This window comes from Schistocerca piceifrons, chromosome 2 (genome assembly GCF_021461385.2).
Source record: "Schistocerca piceifrons isolate TAMUIC-IGC-003096 chromosome 2, iqSchPice1.1, whole genome shotgun sequence".
NCBI lineage: Eukaryota > Metazoa > Arthropoda > Insecta > Orthoptera > Acrididae > Schistocerca > Schistocerca piceifrons.
Window position 1 is genome coordinate 596,169,739 of NC_060139.1, and position 12,908 is coordinate 596,182,646.

General features: G+C 38.1%; 1 protein-coding gene across 1 annotated transcript in view; it reads left to right on the top strand.

Moving 5' to 3' along the window:
* Window positions 1-12,908, top strand: part of LOC124775637 (esterase FE4-like) — a 164,768-nt gene that overhangs the window by 121,191 nt on the left and 30,669 nt on the right. The window contains exon 8 of the mRNA XM_047250466.1: window positions 5,729-5,894. Coding sequence (XP_047106422.1) covers window positions 5,729-5,894 — 166 coding nt within the window. The remainder of the gene's footprint in view (window positions 1-5,728; window positions 5,895-12,908) is intronic.

Consider the following 12,908-nt stretch of genomic DNA (forward strand, 5'->3'; position numbering starts at 1 on the left):
GATAGGCTGTTTAAGGTTGGTTTCAGCTTTTAGGTTGTGGATTGCAGTCCTTTCTGCAGATGTGAGGTTGGCTTCCATGTTGGATGATTCTCAGAATGATGGTGAGGCAAGGCACATGGTTAGAATATTCTGGAAAATCAATAGAGGATGATCTGAGGACAGTGAGGGTGGATAACAGTTTGATGGAGAAGTAAACTGCATAGACAGGGTTCAGTATTGGTTTTGGATTGAGTCTGGTTGGTATGGATAGTGATGAAAAAGTGTTTCCATAGTAGAGACCAGGAGAAGGAGGGAAGGTCTTCAACATACATAGCATGATTGATGTTTGGAGTGGAGCAAAAGGTAAGACCTTTGGAAAGGACCGATACTTCTGTGGGAGTGAGCTTTTGGAGGACAGGTTCATGAGTGTGTTGTTCGTCTGTTTAGGCTCCGAGTTCTGTAGGGTGCAGCAAGGAACTTCTGACAGTGTGCTAACTATAGTAGGTCTGCAAGGCAGGATATGGCAACTGCAATGGAATGTGGAGGAGGTTCAATGAAGACTCTTGTGGTGTGTAGCAGCAGTCCAAGTTGCATGTCTCCAGGGAACAGATTAGACAGTGTTTTCAGACTGAATTGTGCATGCTGCTTTAGCTCCTGGAGGGCAAAGATTTCAGTCTGGGAAATGTAATGTAGGAATCTGGGACTGTAGATCAGGAGAATTTTATGGAAGGAGAGGAGATACTCCAAGGAGGTTCAGGCCTGATTTACATGGTTTTACAGGACTAGGTTGGTGAGGGCTATGAACTAGTGTGAACTGATCGGAGAGAGATCATCATGGAAGAAGGGATTGCAGCCAAAGAGGGTAATTTGATGGTCGGCCAATTTTGGGGGATTCCATGAGCTAGGCAACAACACAGGAACAGCATACGCAGCTGTGTTCTAACTAAGGAGAGTGAAACTTTACTGTGTGGGTGCTGATGGAAGGAGCTCCATACTGGAGGATTACAAATTCTTGCAAATACGTAAAGTAAAAATACGTGGGGAAAATCACAAAAAAGATGACACTGATTAAATATGGTAGAAAAGTATGTGATTGGGGCCTGCAGTGAAAATCGAAAACTAGGTAAAACTAGTGTCAAAGTGGAATGAGATGAAAGTGAAAAAATAAATAAAAAGATGATAATACATTAGAGTACATGTCTCAGAAGACGATATGGATAGCGGATCATTTACACACACACACACACACACACACACACACACACACAGAGGGAAAAACATTGTGACACCAAGGAGCTGTGCAACAAAACAAAAGTGGTAAGTGTGTTTCCATCTCTGAAAGATAATGTATATCTGAATTTCTAGCAGCACCACTATGAAGATGCAAATTAGGTTTGCTTTAAATGCACACTGCAATGGTCATGGAAATTAGTACCTTTGAGGTTGCACATGGTGAGCTGATGTTAATCAAGAATCCCTGGCAGCAAGGAACCATTATCAATCCTCACTGACTTTGAACAAGATCATGTAATAGGACTATGAGAAGCTGGATGTTTCTTCTGCAATATTACAGAAGGACTTGGCAGGAATGTAGTCACTGTACATAATACCTGGCAGTCGTGGTCATGAGACTGTACAGTCACAAGAATACCAGGCTTCGAGCGGCCATTTGGCACTACTGAGATGGAAGACCGTGGTGTTCAGGATATGCCTCTGGCCCATCATATTACATCTGCAGCAGCAATTTCAGCAGCATTTGTCACCTCAGTGACACAATAAACTGTTATAAATTGGCTACTTCAAAAACAGCTCCAAGCCAGATGCTTTGTCATGTGCGTTCTACTGACCCCAACCCGCTAGCATTTGTGATGTCAGTGGTGTCAAGTGAGTGCTCATTGGAGGGCAGTGTGGAGGTCTGTTGTGTTTTCTGATAAAAACCAGTGCTACCTTGGTACCAGTGATGTGTTGGTTAGAAGGAGACCAGTTGTGGGCATGCTAGACACACAGGGCCTACACCTGGAATTGTGGTTTGGCATGTTGTGCTGCCATTCATGAACATCATTCCAGGGGGTGTTTTCTGGCAAGATAAAACTCACCCACATACCACTGTTGTAACCCAACTTGCTCTACAGATTGTCAGCATGTTGCCTTGGCCTGCTTAATCACCAAATCTATGTCCAATCGAGCATATATGGGACATCATTGGACAACATCTCCGGCATCATCCACAACCAGCAATAACTGCCTCTGTACTGACCAAACAAATGCTACAGGCATGGAACTCTATCCCACAAATTGGCCTGTGATGCCTGTATAACACAATGCATGCACATTTGCATGTTCACACTCATTATTTTGGCAGTTACACTGGTTATTAATGTCCCAGCATTTCACATTTGCAGTGGTGCTTATATTAATGTGTGATCTCTTAAATGTGATCTGGACAGATGTATTCCCAAAATGTCATTACTCTATGTTAATTAATTTTTGCTGTTCTGATTTTTTTCCATCAGTATACATAGTAAACAGAACTTATCCAAGGCACCTTTTCTAGCAGGTATAGAATCTTATTTTCAGTTGTTAACATATATTAATGATATGCTGTTGCTTAGATGTGACTGCAATGGGAAGAGGGTGTTCTCCCCTTCTACATAGTATATTGGCCTTCAGACTTCGATATTGTGTTCCATATCATACTAATAAAAAAGCTGATTTCTTATTAATATTTTATGGGACACCATAACAAAGGCTTTTCTTTATTCATTCTTAAAATTCATTTTTTCATTTTTAACTAATTACCATTAACATATGTGAGTATAATATGCATTTTCATAAAAGAGAAAGGTTGGCCCTCAGTTTTAAAGAATATAACACCAGAACTAATTTTGTGGTTAGTTTTATGTATGATTGATTTTCTAATTTATTTTGACCATTTCTAGTTAATATCTTTCATTATAGGGTGAAATCAGTAACTGTTTCGTAACTTAAATTCTATTGTTGACTTATAAACAAATATAAATTCTATAATAATTGTAAGCATTTGGAGGAACAAGTAATTGTATTCTTAAAGGATCCATCTGGCTCTATTCAAAAACATGTTAGCAAAGCCAGTCCTTAATTAATTCCAAAGTAATTAACAGTTTTGTCAAAAGTATTGTTTGCATGATGATATTGGTTAATTTCATGATTTGAAGAAATAATTCAGCTTAACCCCAGCAGCAGAAGAAACAGTTAATGAGTTAAGTTTTAATTGTGATTTCTGTAAATTAAACATCAAACAATATGTAGTTTCAATGCCTATTATTGTGAGGATATATATATAAAGGCCCGATTTTTGGTCCCAAGGCAGTCAGTCCACAGCCAAGTTTCAGATGAGGAATCTGTATCGGTTAGATCAACAATGCATTATCTTAACTGTGAAATAAGTGTAGTACAATTAGGTCATGTGTTTATACTTCAAGAACTGTGAACTGAGTGGTTAGCCTTTTACTGCTCGTAGATGTTCAACAGTAAACTATTCTAGCACGATATGGGTTTTTGCCTGCAACCTATTAATGAGACTGATCGAAAGCTAAACAATGGTGCACTGGCCATATAACTGTGTATTATTGGGTGGGAAGGGGGGTCAGAGGGGGGGTTGTTTGTGAACAGTGAAAGTAATGAACGGTGAAACACATATGCACACCTGTTGGCTACATTATTTAAAGTAGTCAGTGTTGATCTTCTAACCCCATTTTTCAACTAGCGGAGCAACGCAGTATGTCAACACCAAGGACAACATATGAAGAAATAAAGCAGGCACACATCGCAAGTTGTATGCTATTTGTTATAGTAATGTCAACTGATTTCACAATAGAGAATGTAGATCTACCGCCATGTTGTTCTTGACAGATTAGAATATTATATTCAGACTATTGGTACATCTCCTGTTGCACACGGAACTCTGTCATTTTAGAATTTACTGATATGAGTGAAATGGGTCAGTAACAATCAGGTACATTGTGTTACCATTCTTATAAATACGATAGATTACCAATATTTTAAGGCATTCTGGAAATACAAGTTACCTTAATATTTTGTTTAGTATTTTTTGTATGTTTTGTTAATTGTCGGATATTGCTTCACTGATCTATCTACAAGTTACATTTCATATAAAGTTGCTGTGTTCTTTATTGTATAATGGCAGAAGTGTTGCTTGTGCCTTACTTACATCTTCCTTGATATCTATTTCTAAGATAGGTATGGGAAAGAATGCATTTAACATATCAGGAGGAAACGAAATACTCCAATCCTTCTTTTGACAATTTGTTTCTGTTTTGATGACTTTCCCTGCTGCTTCACATTTATTCAAGAAGTTAAGAATACATCCACCATTACTCTCGCATTTTGATGATTTGATTACAAACTGTCATGATTTTTCATGATCATGTATTTATACTTATCAACTTTACTGTGATGTGAGCTATCATAATGCAAGAGCATCGATATTCTTGTATTATTTAGTTGTTGTGTGTACCCATGTGCCACAATAATGTGGATCATACCTCTTTGTTGGTTAGCAGTTTCATGTATCAGCTGTGCTACGGGGTCCCCAAATGGAAGTCTGCAATATATATAGGCATTTTTAGAGTCGTTCCCATTTTTACTAAGACAGGTCTAATCTGTATGACAAGGTATGCTTTTTTGACAAAGACTTGTATTTCATACCAGTCTGATGTATTTTGATATATTGCATTAGTTTTTGTACTTGAAAATGGCCTAAGGCTAAACTCTGGATCATAGAACAATATAATAAAAATTGTTAAAGTCAAATAGCAGAAGCATCATTCAAAAACTTAAGCGTGACTGTGGCTCCAGCAAAAATAAAATTTGCCAACTGTTGAAGAATTTGGGCAAAAATGTGAAGTTGATGAGAAATTTAAGTTATGTGAGCATTATTAACTGAAAAATAAGCGAGAATGAGGAATATGAAACTAGGGGTTGAAATTGTCGGCCAGTACATATCTTTAGGAGACGAATCACATAGTACTTCTGATAGACACATACAGAAATACACAACACTATCCTAGCTTACAGAGCTGTTACTTTCCTGAGGACAGAGGGATAGATTGGAGAACATTAAAATTCAGACCCCAGGGTGAGATGGAGCCCTCTTTTGTGAATATGCGGGAAGAGTTTACTGAAACCAACTGGTGAGGGGTTGCTGAGAATCAGGTAGGCCGCCACTCAACAGCCAGTACAATTGATGAGCCCTTGTATAGGGTTGAAGCAAGATGGAATAATATACTCATATCTGTCATACAACCTCAGTTAGAATCAGTACCCATGTAGGTTAGAGCTATTGTTATTGCAAGAGTTAGTGGCTCTTTATGCTAAATTTTGCACCAAAAATGTAATATTGCATAGACACAATAAGTCAAATTTGGTTATTTGATATTCCCCTGGTGTTGCAGTTTTAATGATCAGCAGAAATCAAACCATTGAACAATATACACCTTGGAAAAACTGTAGGAATCATAATGCAAGCAATTTTTGTAATGTGTGGACTCATTGTAGGGAATCTAGTCTCTTCATTGAGTTACTTCTAATACAAATCATTTTTAATGATTACTTCCAACCTTGTAAGGTTTGAAAATAGTGCAAGTGTCATTGGTTGTAACTGAGGAATGCAAATAAATTTCAGTAATGAGCTGTAATGTGCTTAAACATCTCAGAATAATCTTACCATCTAGCACAACGTATGTTTCAGGACCGTGTAACTTTCTTTATGACTATATGGGTACCAACTCTGGAACCAGAACATGAAGGTGCTTTTCTGGCAGAGGAACCACGGATATTAATGGCAGAGGGACGTTATAACTATGTACCTTATCTGGCAGGCATAACAAGTTATGAACTGCTGGCTAGGACACAAGGTAATATCCTTTTAAGTAATTAAACTTTGTTTTTATTAATAAGTGTTCACAGAACACTCTGGTCTCATAATTATATAACAAACAAAATTAAGCATTGTTATTGTAAAGAAATTTCCAAACTTTCCAAAATAATCCTAAAAAATGCTTTAAAAACTTTGTGAAAATGAATGAAAATTCTTCAGTGCCACATGAGCTCTCTTTATTTGGCAATAAAAAAGGTTACACATCATTATAAGTGCATCTTCAGGTGATAATAACTTTACATTTCATAAGACTAGGGACGATGTCCAATGAAAGGCAAAAGGTTTGCCCAGCCCAAATAATTTAGAGTCCAAGAACAGAGCATTGCGCATGCCCTAGTTCATAAGTGCCAGTGTTCACAACTCTAGTAGTCTGTGGAGCTTCAGCTTGGTGTTAACATCATCAAATAGGAGGAGTATAATAGGTAGAACAGACTATATGTCAATATTCATTGCAGTTTAACACATTGTATCATTTCTTTTGAAAATCATTATTCAATCAATATAATAGAGGGAAACATTCCAAGTGGGAAAAATATATCTAAAAACAAAGATGATGTGACTTACCGAACGAAAGCGCTGGCAGGTCGATAGACACACAAACATACACACAAAATTCTAGCTTTCGCAACAAACGGTTGCTTCATCAGGAAAGAGGGAAGGAGAGGGAAAGATGAAAGGATGTGGGTTTTAAGGGAGAGGGTAAGGAGTCATTCCAATCCCAGGAGCGAAAGACTTACCTTAGGGCGAAAAAAGGACGGGTATACACTCGCACACACACACATATCCATCCACACATATACAGACACAAGCAGACATATTTAAAGACAAAGAGTTTGGGCAGAGATGTCAGTCGAGGTGGAAGTGCAGAGGCAAAGATGATGTTGAATGACAGGTGAGGTATGAGCGGCGGCAACTTGAAATTAGCGGAGATTGAGGCCTGGTGGGTAACGGGAAGAGAGGATATATTGAAGGGCAAGTTCCCATCTCCGGAGTTCGGATAGGTTGGTGTTGGTGGGAAGTATCCAGATAACCCGGACGGTGTATCACTGTGCCAACATGTGCTGGCCGTGCACCAAAGCATGTTTAGCCACAGGGTGATCCTCATGACCAATAAACACTGTCTGCCTGTGTCCATTCATGCGAATGGACAGTTTGTTGCTTGTCATTCCCACATAGAATGCATCACAGTGTAGGCAGGTCAGTTGGTAAATCACGTGGGTGCTTTCACATGTGGCTCTGCCTTTGATCGTGTACACCTTCCGGGTTACAGGACTGGAGTAGGTGGTGGTGGGAGTGTGCATGGGACAGGTTTTACACCGGGGGCGGTTACAAGGATAGGAGCCAGAGGGTAGGGAAGGTGGTTTGGGGATTTCATAGGGATGAACTAACAGGTTACGAAGGTTAGGTGGACGGCGGAAAGACACTCTTGGTGGAGTGAGGAGGATTTCATGAAGGATGGATCTCATTTCTGGGCAGGATTTGAGGAAGTCGTATCCCTGCTGGAGAGCCACATTCAGAGTCTGGTCCAGTCCCGGAAAGTATCCTGTCACATGTGGGGCACCTTCGCATGAATGGACACAGGCAGACAGTGTTTGTTGGTAATGAGGATCACCCTGTGGCTAAACATGCCTTGGTGCACGGCCAGCACATCTTGGCACAGTGTTACACCGTCCGGGTTATCTGGATACTTCCCACCAACACCAACCTATCCGAACTCCGGAGATGGGAACTTGCTCTTCAATATATCCTCTCTTCCCGTTACCCACCAGGGCTCAATCTCCGCTAATTTCAAGTTGCCGCCACTCATACCTCACCTGTCATTCAACATCATCTTTGCCTCTGCACTTCCGCCTCGACTGACATCTCTGCCCAAACTCTTTGTCTTTAAATATGTCTGCTTGTGTCTGTATATGTGTGGATGGATATGTGTGTGTGTGTGTGTGTGTGTGTGTGTGTGTGTGTGTGTGTGTGTGTGTGTGTGTGTGCGCGAGTGTATACCCATCCTTTTTTCCCCCTAAGGTAAGTCTTTCCGCTCCCGGGATTGGACTGACTCCTTACCCTCTCCCTTAAAACCCACTTCCTTTCGTCTTTCCCTCTCCTTCCCTCTGCCCTGACAAAGCAACCGTTTCTTGCGAAAGCTAGAATTTTGTGTGTATGTTTGTGTTTGTTTGTGTGTCTATCGACCTGCCAGTGCTTTCGTTCGGTAAGTCACATCATCTTTGTTTTTAGATATATCATTATTCAATCACATAGACATAGTTGATATATAAGAACTCCACATTGGTAGTATTACTACAATGATGATCATTTCATGTGTGTTTCAATGGCTGATGGATAGGCTGATGGTATACAAACATAAACGGTGAGTGTTCGATTATATAACTGTTCTAACTGGATTCAATTGTCATTTTCTTTTTCTTATACTTGTGCAATTAATATTTTAAAGTTTAATTCATGACAAATTGTGCAATTGTAGGCTTTTCTAGGTTTCACATGATTTCAAAAGATTCCATTTTATAATGGCCTAATCGTTAAACAACCAGAAAAATGGTCATAGTAAAAATATTGAAAATGGATGTATTTATTTGTAATTACTTCGACCATCACCTGGTGTCTCTATAGTTTTCAGCTAAGAGAAATGTATCAGCTGATTGGCATGTTTTATCAAGTCCCTATGAGCAATTTACATGAGCAGTTGGATCTGCCTTCCAATATCTCTTATTTCTAGTTTAATATTCCTTCATCAACTACAATAGTCCTATTCATCTATTAGGCTAAAAATAAGAGAAACTCAGTAGCTCCTTGGTAGGTTGTCAGCTTACTGTACTGGTAGCTGTAGTATGTCAGTTCGAATCTCACTGCAGCGTTTTCTTTTTTTAGTGCATCACAAATGTTCTGTGCTTTATTTACTTTTTGTTATTAAATTATATTTTCTATTTTTTCTTTTTTCAATATTCCCTTCGGTAAATAACTAATGTTGGTTTGTGAATTTGATGCCTAAAAATAATCTTCCTTGGAAGGTAATATTTCTGACCTCCAGTAACAATAAAAATAATCATCCTCAGAGGGTGATATTCATTTGACCTCCAATAAAAATAAAAATTATCTTCCTTGAAAGGTGATATTCATATGATCTCCTATAAAAATACAAATGACCTTCTTTAAAGAGTGATATTCATCTGACCTCCCATAAAAGTACAAATACTATAATAGCAAGTAGACTTTATTTTGAAATAAATATTTGTGGCCTAATAACTGCATAGACCCTTTATAGAAAAATGAAATAAAACAAAATTAAGAGTAGGCTATGTATAGCTTCAGTATTTTGTCCATACGCCATTGGCATCAAGAACAACTTGGATGCTTCGAGACACTGAATTTACAAATCTATGGAAAAACTCCTCATCCACAGCAACTATCTCCCATGAAGAATGAACCAAATCCCATAGAACATTCGTGATTCCTGGAGGGGAGGCCAATTGTCCTGCAAAGTCTTCTTAAGTTGAGCCCATATGTGCTGTATGGGATTGAGATCAGGTGACTTTGGAGGTCATGGAAGGCACTGAGTAATATTCTGCCTCCTTTGAAACCAGTTCTGAATACTAATGCTAGTGTGTGATGGATGATTATCATGTTGGTAAGTGACAATATACTGAAAAGAATAGTTGTCACTCATCATATAGTGAAGGTGCTGAGTCACAGAAAGGCACAACAGAAAGACTGTTGGAAAGTTAGCTTTTGTCCAACAAGCCATTTGTCAAAAATAGACAACACACACATGCATAAACACAAATGCACACAAAGACAACTCACACACACATGACCACTGTCTCTGGCAGCTGGAACCAGTCTGTTGGTCAAAATCTAACTTTTCAACAGTCTTTTTGTTGTACCTTTCTGTAACCCATCATCTCCACTGTATGCTGAATAACAAGAATCCTTTTCATTATATTGTTATATTCTATGCTGGATTTTCCAATGTTAGTAAATGAGACATCTTTTGGGGTACCAAAGTCAAGCTCCAAGGATGATTTCATTTTCAAGAAAATGTTCAAGCATGCTGAATTGAACTTAATGTGGATACATTCTGAAGCTCCTACACCCATATAAGACATCCAGCTCCAACATTTTACATTTATGTGAGCAATAGTCCTGTAGTCATTACTGAATGCTTTCTGAGCTTGCTTTGATTTGTGTTGTGTGTTACTTCTTATTTTCTTTTCTTATTTTGAACGAGTGAAGAGAGTAATCATGGTACATCATGGGATTTGAGCAAGACTCTTACAATACAATAATGAATTGGGAGGCCCTGTGACCATGTGTCACCTCTGCTTTCACAGAAAAATGCAACATGTTTGTAGGCTGCTGGCCCTGTGAGAGGAGGCAGTGTTTGTTTCCCCCTACATTCCTCTCCCTTCAGGAAGTGTAGAGGTTATTTGTTGACACACACACACACACACACACACACACACACACACAATTCCATGATACAGTGACTGCACTATATTTACTGTAGAACTGTTGTAAAAAATGGTCAATATTTTCCAAAGCGCTATTTGTATAGAGCAGTGGTGTGCTTCCCACCACTTTAGGGAATAACAATAATGTGTTGCATTACGTATCTCATTTAAAAAAATGGCACATTTTATACTTCATCTCATCTCACACTCTTCAGTTGTGGCAGTTTAATCATGCACAAGAATAATCATATTATGTGGGAAAAATTTATTAATGTACAAGTTACTTGCATAAACTACATACTGGTTTCACAAGTCATTTATTGTTTTAGGATTCTATACCTCAGTCAGTAAAAATGGAAACTTATGGAATCACTTTGCTCTCTGTCTGTCTGTCCAGCTGTTATAAACCCTTTTTCTCGGGAATTGATAGACATATCAAGTTGAAATTTGTCACTCACTTAAGTCTAGGATCCCTTAGCAGTGTAATAAATGTAAGGTTCTAAGTTAATTCAATTGATAGATATGGCCATTTTTGTCACATATTTGGATACTTCAAACTCACTCTACATACTCCATAAGGTAGTTCTCATTGGCTTAGAATCGTGAAATTTGGCAAGAAACTAAATATCACAGTACTGATAAGGGCAAAAATCTGAAAACTGTTAATTTTTAATTATATCAAATGATAAAAATATTTTTGTCAATTGTTATCTGTCTGTCTGTCAATCAGTTAAGACCTTTTTGCCTCAGTAGTTATAATAACAAGATTCAGAAGGGTGTTGGGTGCAGTAGTTATTAGAAAATGAGGAGGCTTCCATAGATAGGGTAGTATGGAGGGCTGCATAAAAACAGTCTTTGGACTGAAATCCACAATAATAATAACAACAACAATAGCAAATGTGACATTAGTGGCTATAAACTCAAAAACGTGGAATAAAGTCCTGCATAGACGTTATTAAAATACTTCTATATCCTTGAAATAATTTTGGTACTCATACAATACTTTCCAGTTCAATCACTTTATATTTTCAACTTTCACGGATAATAACTTCTGCAAGATAACTTATTTCTTACACATTAGACTCATTTACACATATTCAAATAGCATACATGTGTCTTGTTTCACTCATAGCCAAGACAAGAAGTAATTCAAAAGTCTCTAGTCTCAAGCAAGTCTAGTAAATGAATGTGCATAGCAATCTATCACCTGTTCAATAGTCTTTTTTACAATCACCACAGATACTAACACATCAAAGAATACAACATAATTATTCCTTGAGTTCTCCTCCCATCTTCTGTGATGCTGGAGGCAAACACTTGTCGTCGTCAGTGACTCACCCCACTAACAGTCTTCTAATAACAAACTTCCAACTTGCACATAGAAACAAGTGGATCGGTAGGAATGTTGTCACTCTCCCATACTTGTACCTAAAATATCAGATGTTTGAGATGGTTGAAGGTTGAGAGTTTCTAGAATTTACACCGAAATTCTTGAGGCACTACATATTCCTTCCCTTAGCTCGAACACATAATATTTTATACATATTCATTATGTACAATAATATTACACAAGATGATAATTCTTTATCTTTTAACAGTACCTCTCTTTTTTACTAATAACCATGCAGATTTTACCACTATTACAAAATGTGAACCTTCACTCCACGTTGTGAGTTAGCTCTTTTCAATCTCCAAAAAAAAAAAAAATCTTTGTTTTCTATTCCTCTTACAGTCATAAATTCCAGGTGCACATAACTCATGAATACTATGCTACTTTGTTCTTACTTCCCAAACTATTTTTCCTAAGAATGTACTTATTCATTACTTATTGTAATCTGGAAGAACTCTGGGTAGAATAAAAATGTTATCTTCTTGGACATTTGTAAACCTGAAATGTAATAAGGGTATTGATGCATAGAATTCAAACTTACCAGACTCATCCCTTTAAACATGTGGTTTCTGTCACAATACTGCAGTTTTCCCTTTAGAAACAGTACCTATATCTTACATGGGTTGATCCTAGGAGTACCCTTTCTCCTTCTGTTTTGGTAGGTACGCCCCTTTCTTATTCCTATCCTCCTATGGTGCAGGTCAATCCCCTTCTTGGTGCCCCTGTTCATGCAGTATAGGTCAGCCTTTCATAGGTCTGCCTATCCGCCCTTTTTCTCATCCAATGAATGTCGAGTGCACCCTTGGTATCGTTCTTGAGTAGGCCTCCTAGTTCATCACCCTAGCATACACCTTTATGAAAACTATTCTTAAATATTCTCTGGTAAAATTAGAAAGCTACTTTACTCTTCTTTTCCACTTTCTAATACTTCATCTAATACCCAGAGTCCTCTTTCACTCCTCACTTTCACCATATAAACAGATATCATGCCCACACATAGTAGATGCTATGTCTACCTGTATTCACCAACTCCCAGTAGATATTATGCCTTTTCTCAGAGTACTAGCATGGCACATGTAAATATATCTTTGAGAGCAACAAAAAATAACAATGCAGAACCATCACATATCAACACTGTAAT